Source organism: Corapipo altera, unplaced genomic scaffold, assembly GCF_003945725.1.
Source record: "Corapipo altera isolate COAL_440 unplaced genomic scaffold, ASM394572v1 70, whole genome shotgun sequence".
Lineage (NCBI taxonomy): Eukaryota > Metazoa > Chordata > Aves > Passeriformes > Pipridae > Corapipo > Corapipo altera.
In genome coordinates this window covers 70,994-86,075 of record NW_020884911.1, presented here as the reverse complement: position 1 = coordinate 86,075, position 15,082 = coordinate 70,994, and the positions used below count along the sequence as shown (strand labels likewise).

The following is a 15,082-nucleotide window of genomic DNA, read 5'->3' as shown; positions in this document are numbered from 1 at the left end:
GTCTGAGCTCAGCAGACTTTGTGGAGAATGGAGGGATCCTTCAGGCAAATGGAGAAGTAAAATGAGAGAAAAAAGGCACATGTGAACAGTGGGGATTCAGCCTAGCTTGGATTTAGCTCTTTCAAAGCCACTCCTCAGTACTGTACAAAAACAACTCGTGGTTCTGTAGGATCACTTTCTGGAGCAGGCAGATGCAGATGTGGAAAGGCTGCCAGGAAAGTGCTTGCTATTTAGGTTAATTAACAGCTCTTTGCTTTGCCCAGCAGTGGGAGCTGGGCTAGATCCCAGGCCAGGAATGTTGCTTGTTTGGCCCAGGTTGGGAACTGTTAGGCTGGAGTGAAACTCAAGTTTTTTGAAGCAGTGACCCTGCAGGGGGAAGCTGATCCTCACGTGGGTTGCCCCCTTTGCTTTGCCTGCATAGGAACAGCATAAATTGTGTTGCTGTTACATTTGTAAAGCTGCCATAAATAATTAGCATACACTTTCAACTTCTGAACAATCTTTAATAGCAACTTTTATTCCCCTGGATGACCTGCAAGGAAGAGCCCTGCAGGTAGTCCAAAGAAAGCAGCCCCAAACGTTTCTCTTTGGAAGCACTGTCCTCAGCAAATTAGACACAGAGGCCTTTGGGATGGTCTGCTGGTTTTATGGAGGCTGAAGATGTAACAGAGAAGCAGTGTCTGCACTTCAGGCTGAATTCAGACATTTTCCATGCTAAAGTAATTCTATCCTCTTCATTTGATTCCTTTTCCTGTAGATCCTTTTGCAATTGATACATTTTATACTGTGAGTTTTTACAGATACTGGCACTGGTCAAACAAAATTCCTGACCAAAATCCAGACAGGAATTTATTGCAAAGTAGTATCTGTCTTTCCTAACCAGCTGCTGTTCATTTGGGGTAGCAGGGAAGGTGGCTTTAATTTGTTTTAGTTACACAGAGTTAGTTTAGTTACTAACAGAGTTAGTTTAGGATTTTTCTGACCAGTCTGTCTCTGGAGTTTTCAATGGCTATAGGATCATGACATTTTTCACCTTCAGTTAATGCAGACAGTCCCAAAATTGACCTTCATGCCCTGAAGCAATCCAAATCCTTCATTTCTCTGGACAGTCAGTCTAGTGCTAATGCTGCATTTTACAGGTAATGGTCCTAGGAATAGAATGGTCCTGCTGTACATCCATACCCTTACAGCATATATCCTAAAGAAATCCTGGAATACCTCTATGAACAAATGATCATCACGGCTGTAGCCTTTTTTATTATGTCAGAAATCAGTAAAGAAGGAAAACGTGCCATTTGTGTAGGCCAGTATTTTAACACATGTGAAGGGAACAGCAAATCTCAGGCAGCAGCAGAGCTCTGCAGATGGGGGGGTGTTTGTGAGTGCAAGTGATGGCAAAGCCCTCGTGGGAGTAGAAGACCTTCAAATGTTGTCAGGCCTTAAGGATGCTCCTCTGATAATGCTCCTTCTTCTTTTGCAAAACAGGGAGTAAGCAAAATAACCTGTGATGTAATGGCTTGCCTTGCCATTTACAACTTGCAGGCGAGTGTTTAACAAGTCAGCAGTTTAGGATTATGGAAATATCAGCAGAGAGAAATCTTGTTGCTTGAAACTGTGAGATGGTTTTATAAACTTCCTTTTTTTACAGATTCGGTTAAACAGCAGAGGACTTATCTATTCTGTTGGTCTCCTGCTGGCATCTGTTTTTGTCACAGTATGTATATGGTCTTTTGTTCTTCATTTCCAAAAGAGAGCTTTTTATAGACATTTTCTTCACCCGTTCCTTCCTCACCTCCAGCTGAAGTGGTGTTTGCAGAGTCTGTGGTTAAGGGATAGGAGCAGTCACTGCTGCTGTAAACCTCCTGAGACCTCGATGTGGCACTCTGCAGCAGTCACAGGGTGACACTCCTGTTTGTGTGTTTGGCATGGGAGGAGCCTGGCAGAGCCATTAGCAATCGTTAGTTATTCTTATGCTAGAGCTGAAGCAGATCCCCTGATGCATGATGAGGCCCATTCTCCTGTGGGACAGACAGACAAAATGCTGTACAGGGTGCTTGGTCCTCTGTAGGATCCTTCTGAAATATAATGCAGTCCAGGAAAAATAATAGTGCCTGGACGTGGCAATGTTTCTGTTGAAATCAGTGCTTCATATTCCCTGACCTTTCCCAGAAATGACAGAGAGAAGAGGAATGGTGTGACATCTTCCAAATCTTGAGAGCAGGTGCTATAGGGGGGGAGTCCTGTGTGTTGCATACCAGAACAATTCCCACATACACAAGACTTTTATCTTCAGCCAGAGCAAACTGTGCAAAGTCAAGCACAGGCTTGGAGTGTGTGACTCCAGGTTGAGATGCAGAGGAGCACATGAAACATTTTGAGTGATGAAAAGGGAATCTGGCCTTTAAATGCCTTTCTGATTGAATTAAGTGGGACTGTTCTTGCCGAAATGAAATCCACTGCAGAAACTTAAGCTGAAGTGATGTTAAAAGTCAGGGTGGTTTCCCTGACTGCTGTTCTGATTTACTGCAGCTGTGGTCAGCTCACTTGCTGCAGAACTTGGGTTGTGATTGCTTCCAGCTGATCATCATCAGTCAGGGGACAGCCCTCTTCTTGGTGCTGTAGTTGAAGAGGGGATTTACTGCTTTATTCAAAATGTTCCTGCTGTGGTGGCTTACTCTGTGTTTATTGTAGGTTTTCGGTGTCCACATGAACAAATGGAAACTGGATAAGAAGCTAGGGTGTGTGTGCCTTTCCCTTTACGGCATCTTCCTGTGTTTCTCCATCATGACAGAATTCAATGTTTTCACGTTTGTGAACTTGCCCATGTGCAGAGATCACTAACACAGGTGTGTGACTGTCGGGAGGAGCTTCCTTCTTACCTGTGCAATACGAGCCACGGCGGGCGACTCCTCAGCGTGGGGCACCTCCAAGTCGTGACACACGTCCTGCTCGCTCTTCATAGGACCCGTGGCCCCATCTAGGTGTGCCCTCTCCCCGGCCCCCACAACCTGGAACAATCCTGCATCGATGTGAAGAGGTTTTTTTTCAACATTCATGTGATTTCCTAGCTCACATTTTGAACAGTGTGACTGCGACTCGATGAACTGGCTGCTAACTGGCGTCAAGCCAGGCAAAACTGCTCTGCTACAATTCCTTCTTTTTTTTAAGTTATTTGATGGGAGACTAATTAATTTATGACTTAAGACTATTGCTACAATGCAGAAGAGGGTACGTTGTGCAGGGGCTGACTCTCAAGGAGAATCATGGGAATTTTTTTGGTTGTGGGGGTTTGTTTGTTTGTTTGTTTTTAGTTTTGGTTTTGCTGTTTTTTATTTGTTTGTTTTGATGGGGGGGTGTTGTTCTTGTTCTTCTTTTTTTTTACTGGCCAGAGATCAACGTCCTGTCTTGCATCCTCTCCTTCTGAGCACTGGGTCTCCTGTAACAATCCAAAGGTCACAGGGCACTGTAAAATGGAAATACAATTCAAGATACTCAGCATAGAAGTGGATAAAAGAAGTTTGTCAAGGCAACAGCTGATGACTTTTTACTATAAATAATGAATCTTGTACAAGTGTGATGAGGAGTGCAAGCTAAATGTGGATACAAAGGGTAAACACTGCTACCATTTTACTATGAATGTTGGAGTTTCGTTACTAGGGCGTTTGTGTCGTTTCCAAGCAATAGTTTGATTGCCCAGGAGGGCTGCCAAGGTGCCCTGGTTTTTAATGGTCTGCACGTGGACGTGGAAGGTCAGAACTTTCTCTGCTTCATCAGATCTCTTGTTTTGGGGGGATCCAATTGTTCGTGTCTTATTCGTTCTGAGAAGGACATGAGTACATGTGGAAACTTTTCTAAATGAGTTACAGACACTGGTTTCTTTAAGAGGAAAGAGGCATATTTTGCACAGACATAGTTACTGAAGTCCTAATTTGCCATTCTTTGAAGAATACACTGGACCTGGCCAGATATTTGTCATCTTAAGCAGTTGAACTTATCTGATAACAGATCATGTGGATTCATCACCCTTCCTTTGGGAGGGAGGAAGACACAGACAGAGATGGCACTTTTTAAAATGTGGAATACCTTCAATGCAGACTTGCTCACAGATCTTAAGTTATTGTGAAAGTTTAGCTCTTCGTTGTTCCAGTATCCCAGCTAGATTTTGTATAATTCTGTATTAATATGCAGGCAGATTCCACCCCCTGGGAAAGGCCATCACAGCTTCGTTGATATGTATCGATACTGTGGATTCTTGCCACTGCGACTCTTGTATTTACTTTAAGCACTGATCACTTCTGATCCCTTTTGTATGTTTTCTCCTCTTTCTTGTATATGTTTTACTATGAAATGTACTAAGAGACTACCAGCTAGGTGAATGTTTTTGTCTATGGTACAAACAGTGGCAAATGTTAATAGTAAAGGTACAACAAACCCTACATAAAAGAAAGGGAAAAAAAAACCCAAACCAAAACACCAAACCCTAAACTATAGCAGCAAAAAAAAGAACTCCAAGTTAAAAGAAAAAAGAAGAGAGTCATGTTCCATTTGCAGACAAAAAGCCAATTTTTATTTCATTTGCACTTTTTGAGTTTTCTTTTGGCAAAATGTTGTAAATGAAAATATTTACGCCCTTGGTTTCCATAGAGCTCAGCACCTGATTTTCCTTCTTTCCTTGTCATGCTGGACACTGGGAGGCACTGGCAGCTCCTGGCACTGTGCTTGTCAGCGGAGTCCTGTGGGAAAAGCCGTGTGTGAACGACGTGTGCTGGTGGATCCCTGGCCAGAAGAAGGAAGGGCCCAGGGACAGGCAGTAGAGAGAGTCAATGATGTGCCTGCATTGTCCTTTTTCGTTCTGGAGAACAGTTGTGTTGCTACTTGTTGAGCTCTGCAGCTGTTGTTTGAGCAGCCTTCTCCTACCTGTGCCCACGGGACGTCCTCTCGCGTTAGGAAGCCCGCTGTACCTTCCTTTGTTGGGTTCTTGTTTCTTTTGTTGTTGTTGATGTTGTTGTGAATGAGATGAACAATAATAATAACCACTAAAATGCCTAAAATACTTCCTTAAATTAAACAATGTTGGCAACTATGTGGCATGTGCCACTAAAAGCCACCCCCCAAACACAGCCTACTCTTGTAGCGAGATGCAGAGGCTCCTAAGCAGAGTGTGTCCTTGCTGACAGAAGGGACAGATTAGCAGAAGGAAAAAAAAGGAGAGAAGTTTCATATCAGGGCCTATTATTACTTCTATTTTGAATATTTATACTGCTGCTCCAATGGAGCCAGTTGGATCTATTTCTACGAAATAGCCATTACCTATCCCATGGCACAAAAACCGCATGAGTATTTTTTAGGAACTTTTCCTGTTGTTGTGCATTAAATACTGTAGTAATCGTAGCTTTGCATTGTGTGTGAAACCTGAAATACCTTGCTTTGATGTCCGTGTGCTGTGCTAGAATGTTGTGTGACTCGCTTGTTCTCAGCAGAAGCAGAGGGCACCTTGATCTGCCGTGAGCTGTGCCTCAGGTGACCTGCCACGCGCTCCCGAGGTGCGCTCGCCACGTGCGGCCACATCAGCGAGGGCAGGCCCGCTTTGGAGCGCCACAGACCCACTGAACGTGCACCTTCTGCTTGTGGTTGCTGGAGGAGCCCGCGCCTCTCACGTTTGTTAGCGTAGCCAAAGCCTGTGGGAAAGTCCCCAGAGCAAAGAACCAGCAGTGTTTGCATTCTTCCTGAGCTCTCCCGGGCTGGCACGGACAGTTCCGTTCGGATGCGGTGCGTGTCCGTAGCTTTACTGAGTCTGGCAGGGGCCTGAGTTCTGAGGGGTTCTCCCCTCACGAGCTTAGACTCTGGAAGTCCCCAACTGTGCTGGAGGCCATCCAGCACCTGGCTCCAGTCACCCAGTGGGAAGCCCTGCTGTGCCCGTTGCTGGCCGAGCCGTGGGCTGTCACTGGGATGTGGGGCCGCAGGAACCTGGCAGAGCCTTCGGGGACTGGGGCAGTGGGTGGCCGGGGGGTGCTGACTGGGGGAAGGAGGGAGTTTGAGGGGCTGGGGGGGGGCCCAGAGTTGGGGGGCTGGAGGGAACCACTAGTGAAGCTGGGCTGGTTTGGGCTGGGGGTTTTAGTGTCATTGTGGTTCATTTGCAGTTTTATTCTTCTGAAAGCGAGGGTCACCTTCGTGTCCGAGGCTGCTCTGGTCTTTCCACCAGTCAGCTGTTTTTGTTACCATTCCTAGCGGCTTCAGTGGATTCTAAATGAGGATTTCAAAGGGAGATTAAAGAGCCTTTTCCTCAGCTGAGAGGCTTCACTGCAGCTCTGACTTTGACTTGCTGTCAGTATGTGATCCTTGGCTGGCTCGACATGGATGGCCTTCCTTCGACAGCGGTTCAAAGGCACAGTGCTAGGATGGGCTATGATATGAGGTGGTCTTAAGACAGGCTGGGAAAACTGCTTTTGTCCCTACCAAAGGTGAATTTTATACTTGCCTTTTTTTTTTAATTTTATTTTTTGTGTTCTGCACTTTTTGGTAGTTTCTGCAGTAGGAGGACCAATCTGAAGTGTGTGCACAGGAGGAGACTTTCACTGGCATAATGTGTTGGTTTTGCTGTGATGTCACTTGCCTGCTTAGTTTTCAGCTTTGTGTCTTCAGCTGTGTCTCTGAAATCGATTGATTAGCTTTGGATTTATGATGATAGTGCTTGTGGAGAACGAGATGCAAGACTGGCTTTTTTTCCTGACAGAGCAAGTCAGGTAGAACAGCAGTCTAGTGTTAGAAAAAACAATGTTCAAGGTAGGTGGAGCAACTTGTCAGAACAGGAATTTTTATGTGTTTTTTTTCCAAATAACCATGTTAATACTTGTGAGTAAAACCTACATTGAATATTGTTGAATAACTTCTGGAAAACCGTAGGTTTCTGCTGATTGACAAATGTTTCTTATATTAAGATTTTTTGGAAGCCCTAATCCCTTCAGTTAAAGTTCACAGAGATGCAGTAGTGTGAGGTTTATCTATTTCAAAGTTAGACCACCAGAGCTTTAAACTTGTTTAAATACATACTTTAAAAATCAATCTCAGTGGACCATGCTTACCTGGATTTAATTCTGCCCTGCACTCACGACGTTCCACCTGCTCAGCGGTCACTGCAAGTTAGTCTGAAATAGGCTTGAATCCAGGTAAGAATGTCCCTTTCAGGTTGGTACAACTTTAACTGAATCAGTTTAAAGCCAGCTTTTACGGAAAGCGGGGGAAGTTTGAATTCTTGAAAGACTTCAGCCACTCCACTTCAGATTTCAGGAGCTGCAGAGTCTGGGTGTGTGCCGAACGGAGGCACCAAGCAGAATGCAAGGCTTCCTTTCAGGAAGAGAGTTTTCAGTATTCAGGGACTTGAGTGAAATGTGACCTTTGTTAAATCAGGGGCAGAACCCCAGTGACTGTTGTAGGTCAGTGATGTGTTAGCAGCAGTGAGTCCTGGAAGGGATGGGGACACTGCATTTTTTAAAAGATGAGTGAACTTTTTTATTTTCTTACCTGAATAAATGAATGGCTATTAATACTACAAGCACCTTTAAGGGAATTTACATGAATATTCTGTTAGCACTTAGTGGCCTCAAATCTGAAGCACAGTTCTGAAATGCATCTACTTCTACCCAAACTGCTTGGACTTGTTTGGCTGAATGTCCTCAGCCAAGCTCAGGTGTGGACAAATCCATGCCTTTTGGAGAAGTTTACTTTATTCACGGGGAAAGCAATGGGGTAAGAAATGACAGTCTGTTCTGTTGTGCACTGGGAATATAAACTGGCTGTGAAATCGATTATTTGCTGGCCTGAAACAGCCTGAGATCTAGGCCAAGTTATCCAAGTTTGGGCAGAAGCATCTAATTTCAGGAAAGCTTCTGAAAAAGCACAGTTTGTTTAAAACAACAGATTTTTAAATGTATTTATATAGCTAAAATGACTTTATTGTGGTATATTTTAGGTAGGGTTTTGTTTTACTTTTTGTAATAGCCTTGGAGAACAAATTTTAAACCTTCCACACCGAAACAACGTGACAGAAATCCTGTCAATCTAATCTTTGTCTGCCAGGTAGGATTTGAATGGTGCTAAAAGTCAACGTGATAATTTTACAGCAGCAATTCAGCATGACATTTCCATTGCCAGTTGAGGGGGAATATTGTATGCCTGAACCTGTGGGGATTGTTGCAGTTGGTTACAGATCTGTGTAAGTGCTGGGCTGTGCCATGACACCTTTTTCAAGGCTCTTTCAAGGGAAATTTGCACCTCGTGGGAAGACAGGCATTATACAAAGAGACATAATTGATCTAATGAAGGGGTTCTAGATCTGACCTGAGCCTTTGACACTTGGTGAAGCCAGACTGTGCTACAGGAGTTTTACTGAGGGATTCAGTCATAAGTCCCTGTAATTCACTGGCAGGTTTTTAGCGTTATTTTTTTTAAATGTATGAACACAGAGTTATATTCAAGCAACATACACACACACATACATATACACTTAGTAAAGTATATGTGTCCAGTGTTGATAAACTGAAGCCCTGTGGTAACCAGCTGTCCCTGCATAGGAATGAAGTCTTATCATGGCAACTGCTAAGATGCTGTAAGCGTCTGAGTATTTAAGATAGACTTACACATACCTATTTATAAACTCAAGAGATGGTTGCAGGCTTTTGTTTGTTTCCACATTGTATTAGCCAGATATTGTGAGCGGCACATGCCGGTTGCATATCTCTAATATAGCAGGTCAAAAGCTTAAACAGCTTATCTGTTTCCATTCAGTAATATTTCTAATTGTAATTATTGTTATTCATTTGAGGTTCCGTTTGCAGAACATAAAGACAGCTTTGAAAAAGCAAAAGGACCTTGTGTGAGACAATGGAGAGGTCAGGAAATTCTATTGTGGAGTATTTATGCATTTTATTTATTTATTTATCATACACAAAGAGCTGAGCCCCTGGTTCAGGAAAACATTTCTTCATGCTGGCAGAAGATTTAGGAACCTAATTTCAGGCCCTTCCTAAAGCTAAAGCCAGATGTCCCTGGATCAGGGACCAAGCAGACTAAGCCATTTAAAGCATCATTCCATCCTTTTGAGTGTCCACAAAAAGTGGTAAGACCTTCTCAAATGCTTCTTATAACTTGTGTTAGTAGACAAGTTGAGGAATCCCGAGAGACCCAAAGATGCTTCTGCAGTACTCACCTCTTGATCTCTGAGAGTAGAAATACATAAATAACAAATACTCCTTGCACTCTCAGTGTTTGTAATATCACTGCCACAAGGTACCATTTGCAGTAATCAAAATTCGTGTTTCATATGATACCCACAAGTAGATTTTTATATTTTTATTTTTCAGGGTTTTTTTTATTTATTTTCTTAGTTATCTGCTTTCAGTAAGCAAGTAATTTTCCTTTGCCTGGTTTTCCACGGCTCTTTTTAACAGCACGTGATTGGCTCTGGTTAAATGTGAAGATCTCCCTAAAACAGATGCCAGCAAACGCTTGGGTGAAGCCTTTTTGTCCCAGCTTTTTGACAAGGTTGTTACCATTTACAGCAGGCAAGGACCTTCTGCCTCCAGATCCTGCAGGTGAAACAGTGCCAGCACTTGCAAACACACTTCCCCTTTTGCACTGCCTTGGTTTGGGTCAGGAGGTCTCCAGTGCAGAACAACAATCACATCGTTGCTGTCAGTGTGGGTTACAGTAGGGCTTGTTAGTGGGAAATACAACAGCAACGATGGAGGGCTTTGAAAATGTATCAGAAGGGACTGGAAGCCTGTGTTTTACCAGCTTCTAAAGACTTGAAGAATTTTCAGATTAGGAAGGAAAATAAAAGGGAGATAGAGGCTGATTGCAAACAGTTCAGCCTCAGTCTTTCATGAAGGTTTGTGTAATGTTCAAGCTCTGCACAAAGCAGGCTCCCATGTTCTGTCAGGCACAGAGCTCAGCCAAGGTGTTCCTCCCTGCTGCTCAGGAACAGCCTTTTTCTCTCAGTGATTCTCACTGCTGAGTGAGGGCCCCTGAGTGGTATGGCATCACAAAAAGCTGGCTGTTGTGTAATTAGGATACTGGCAAGTTTTGCAGGGGTTGCATTTACATGGAGATTTGCCTGGATAGTACTTGATCCTTACAACTCTTGGTCTTTCATCAGGAAAGGTGACAAGTACTTTGTCCCTTTGTTAGGGAGAGGGAAAGAGAGATGTCAAACCAATGTTTTCAACTCCTATCCAAGCTGCAAACAGTAGAGTAGAGCAGCCTTCGTGCCTGAGAGGTGAGCTGGTGTGCAGTGAACTTTGCAGTGCATTGAAGATTTAGGGACGAATTTTACTTTGTGTCCCCTTGAACAGTGTGATTGACTTCGCTGTCTGCCCTTGTAGAGCTGAGAATCCTCACTAGGTCCTTAATGCAGCAGTGTGTGTGAGAGATGACTAAAGGAATGGTAGGTTACCTTCATCCTCGCATCGATTGTTTTCAAAACTGAAAGCAAACTAGGAGGATGTTTGTATGTTTTGGGGGATTTGGGTTTCGTTTGATTTTTTTGCTGTGCAACCTGAAATCTCTGGGCAAGGTCTGGCGGTGGTTTGGGTGTTCCTCTTACTGGTGCATCCATCAGAGCTTCAGCCAGTGGGACATGCAGGAGGACAGGTCCATGGTTCCCCTGGCCCCAGACACGGGTGCGTGTCAAGCAAACCCTGCAGAAGAAAGGTCACTTCTGCTGAGGACCCCAGCACAAGCCTGGTGATGGGAATTGAGGCACAGGTAAATCAGGATCCCACTGGAACAAAAAGGTGAGCAGGCAGAGCAGTTAGTCCTCAAGTATGTTGCACCAGTTGCGTGGTCCCCCACCCTCCGGTGCCACCCCCTCCTCCCTGGCTCATCCAGCAGCTTTTTGGGCCAGGCTTTCCTTAGGTGAGCGCTTCCCATAGCTCCCATTGTGCACTGGAAGGCGTGTCTGTGTTCTCAGAGCTGTTAGGCTGCTGCTCGCTGCAGAGGGCAGTGGGTGCTGTTGGGTGCAGGCTCTCCTGAGAAGCTTCTCTTGGTTTCTCGTTTGTTGTGAGGGTTTGGCCCGTGGTGCCCCTGTGCTGGGGTGGGTTTGCAGGTATGTCCCTGTAGGAGTGAGTCAGCTGCTCTGGGGACAGGTGGTTTCTTTGCACAGAGGGGCCCCTTTCAGGCACTTGAGCCTTTTCCAGAGCCGAGCCCCAGCTGCTGTGTGTAGGTGGGGCTGTCCCTGTGCTGCTGAGCCCGGTCAGAGCCAGCCCAGCTCTGCACCCTGTGGTCAGCCTGGCATCACTGAGGCACACGGGGAGAGCCCAGTGCCAGCTCTCTGTGTGTCTGGGGGGGTTCAATCACCTCGTGGCCCAGCAGTCAGCTATTCAGGACATGATAATTTGATGGGGCTGTAATGGAAAGGTTGGTTTGACATTGTTACTGGAGTCTTAGGCCATTGAAGGCAGTAGCTGCTGTGGCTGGTTCTGAAGCAGACTGCTGAGACCATGCCAGTCTCTGGATCGTGGGCAGGACGAGTTCTCTGCTTTGTGGTGCTGTCCGAGCTGCAGGAAGCACAGCAATAAAAGTGAGTGGGAGGAGCACCTTGTGTGTGACTGGGGATCAAACGACACTGTCTGGGTTCCTTCTCTGGGGGAAATTCTGTGATGCTTCTAACCACAAGGAAGAAAACGTAGGTGGAGCTGAGTGCAAATGCACATCTGAATGTGTGTTCATTTACAGCCAGCCAGAAAACAAAATAAGCAGTGGTTTCTAATAACATGGTTCTACTCAAAGTAGCTTTTTATGAAGTCAGCTTGAAAGTGTTAAAACGGTGGAGCCATAGACAAAATATTTGTTACCTTTTGAAATGAGTTACAATGGTTTTGTCATACTTGTACAGGTATTATAAGGTCAGTCTTTCTGTATGTTTTATAACTTATTGTAGAATAGTCTTCTATGCATAGCTGTTCCACTTGCCTGTGTAAGTTACAAATCTAACAGAAATGAAAGCATGCATTTTTCTCTGTTTGCTGGTAACCTATGAAATTAGAAACTTGTATTTCTGTGGTTTTTAATGTGTTATACTATAAAGAAAATTCACAGCACTATTGTCTATGGAATATCAAAAAGTTTTATTAGAATGAATTACTTTAAATGTTTTGTCAATTGATTTAATAATGTGTCAGACATCTACACTAAGACAATATAATGTTTATCAATAAAAATATCCTTTCTTTGTACTAACTGGACACTTCAGGGTGTGCTTGGACATAGGAGTGGAGCACCCCTGTGGGTCTCAATCTCAGCGATTTATTCATTTTTTGCACAATTGTGAGAATACTCTGTACCCCTTATTTGCTGTCATCTTTGGATCAGGGAGTGAAGGCAGAAGAAAAGGGAGTTTTTATGCCTGGTATTTCCCGTGCCCCTGGGTGTGTGTGTGCTGTGAGGGGTGTGCAGCACAGCAGTTCCCCGAGGAGTTGGCCGGCTCGTGGGACGTGTTCGTGTCGGGGGGCCGTGCAGAAACAAACACTGTGGGAATTTTATTTGCTGTTGTAGAAGGAGTCAGATTCTGCTCTGTTACAACGATACAAATGTGAAATTCCTGCACTGATGTGATTGTCCTCCAGCGCAGGGAAGTGGGAGTTGATTGTCACTGTCCCAGCTGGCAGATTCTGTGCCTGTGACCGCTCAGCCGTTGAGAGCCACGGTGATGAGAGCCAGTCCTCCCTCTGAAGCTGTTCCTGGAGTAATATTTTGAGTAATGCTTGGAATAACAAAGAGGGAGAGGTGCTATTATAACAGTTCTGATGTGGCCAGTTTCCATTAGGTGCTGCAGAGCACTTGTGGACAGGGATGGTTGGAAGCCCATGCTTTGAGAGAGGGAAATACTTGTGCTGCTTTTCTACCCTGCACCAGCTGAGAAGAAGCTGCAATTTCCCCCCTAACTCAGCCTCTCTTGGTGACTTCCTTCTACCTCATCCCATGAGACGGTTGGGACACTTCAGCTGACCCCCCTTCCCATTATACTTTCCCTGACAGAAGATTCTGAGATCCTTGAATGAAAAGGCATGTAATTGGGTCTGGCTACCTCACCTAAACCACTTTTGCTTATGTCTTTGTAACAGCTGCTGACAAAATGATCTGTTTCTTCTGAAGTGCCCACCATGTCCACGAGAAGCAGTGGTGTATCTTAGGCAGGGTGTTTACTTACACGTGCCCAGCTATTTCCAGGTGCAGAGGAGTCCTGCAGTGCAGAAAAAGCACACATGCTGATCCTGCACCTCTGCCCAGGAGGGCAGAGATGAGGTGCAGCCTTTGATGTTAATGCAGAAAATGTCTTTCATCAGTGCAGGCCCAGCAGTTGTCTTGAAAATATTTTCCATTGATGTGATTGTTTGCTTTCCAACTCTGCGTGCTGGCAACCCAAAACATATGTTGGAATCCATACAGATGCTGCGTCTCTGTAGATAATTCCCCATTACTCATTTTCTGGTTCAAAGATAATCTTACTGCTTGTCACAATTTGGAGCAGTTCCAGTTGGTTGTTGGAATCTGAAGATACTCTCACTCCTTACCCCCTGCCACAGTGATATGCCAAATATGCATCCTTTTTGAGTCTGCCTTGTGATTACTTCACTTCAGAAAATTTGGTGTAACTTGCAACCTGGAAAGTTAGAGATTGGTTTTCAGAGATCAGGGAGTAATTGAATTTCTGACCACTTTCATTAAAGTTAGGGAAATCTGAGTGTGAAGGCAAGCCATCATTGCTTTCACTGGTGGAGGTATGGATGAGTACATATTCATCTTCATGTATTCACTTTTGCTTTTTTCGAAGCTGTTCTATGTTGTCTTTGCAGTTACTCCTCAGCCATCACAAACCCTGCCTAAGCAAAGATGTGGATTCTTAGTGCAGAACAAAAAAAAAAAGATGCATCAGAGCACAAGTACAAAGTGGTGAAAAGAAAACTAACTGTTCTCTCCCACCTGACCATCTTTATCCATCATAAAGATACAAAACTAGAGCACAATTCCTGTTTATATTCCCTTTGGAGGTCACTTCTGGCTTGCTTTACAGAGGCCAGACTTGTGCCTTTGCTACCCCAAAAGCTATTTGCTTTGAAATAAGAGATCTGTTTTCTCTGAGTTGCAGATAATAATCTCCCTCCTGGCTCTGCCCAATTGACTTTGGCCTGTTTGTTCCAACAGAAGGAGTGTGTGATTGCAGGGCAGGACGAGGGGCTGCCTGGTGTCCTGAAGCAGTGGGGTTGTGCACCTCAGGAAGGCTGAGGCGTTTCCATCCAGCTCTGTCACTGCCCTCAGGGGTTGGTGCAGGCATCTCCCAGCTCCAGGTGAGACTTCCCACCTGAGGTTTCCCACCGGACGTGTCAGCTGCTCCCTGGAAAACAGCTGATTAATGGTTAGAGCTGTTAGTGCCAAAATAAAATTATTTGGCTGCCCAAAATGGGGCAGCCTTCAAGTTGCTGCTGGGCTGCACAGCTCCTGAGACTGCTGCTCCCAGTCCTTGGCACTGGGAGGTGGATGCACACAGGTACTCCCAGCACATGGTGCTTTCCCAAAAGCTGAAGCAGAGGCAGCGGGGGGCTGTGCCTTGGAAGGGCAGAACGGAGACCCGGGACCGGGGAGGAACTGCAGGTACGTGGATTTTGTGCATTTTCCCCCCCTGCTGCAATGAGGATCGGCCCTCTTGGCACAGTTGGGTGTCCTCCCGCTTCCTGTCCTGCAGCTTTGAGCAGGCTGAGCATTCAGAGAGGAGGAGGAGGCTGATCCTCAGCCCCCGAGTGTCGGGAACAAGCAGTGCTCTGTGCCTGCCGTGAGGCTTTGCAGTGCCAACCAAATCACTAGAGAAGAGTAGCACAGAATGAACCAAAACAATTGAATGCCACAGCCTGGAGATAGCAGGTGCAGTGAAACCACTTCAAGCTGCTCACACAAGAAGATTTTACAAGTGAGCCTTTAAAGAATAATGGGGAAAAAAATAAGTGGCATAATTAATATATCAGCTGCAGTGGAAATGTCTCAAAACAAGTAACATTTTAAAAAGAGAGCTCTGCTTTGTATGTGAACTTAA

At 45.0% G+C, this 15,082-nt stretch overlaps 1 protein-coding gene across 4 annotated transcripts in view; it reads left to right on the top strand.

Moving 5' to 3' along the window:
• SLC24A3 (solute carrier family 24 member 3) overlaps positions 1-14,355 on the top strand; it is a 104,901-nt gene extending 90,546 nt beyond the window's left edge. For 2 of the 4 annotated variants that reach the window (XM_027653991.1, XM_027653990.1), the window contains exons 15-16: positions 1,649-1,714; positions 2,692-4,470. In XM_027653991.1, the coding sequence (XP_027509792.1) occupies positions 1,649-1,714; positions 2,692-2,841 (216 nt within the window). In that variant the 3' untranslated portion in view covers positions 2,842-4,470. Of the gene's footprint in view, positions 1-1,648; positions 1,715-2,691; positions 4,471-14,199 lie in introns of those variants that run through there. The other 2 variants (XM_027653988.1, XM_027653989.1) reach the window with 2 other exon arrangements.
• Positions 14,356-15,082: the final 727 nt, after the last annotated feature.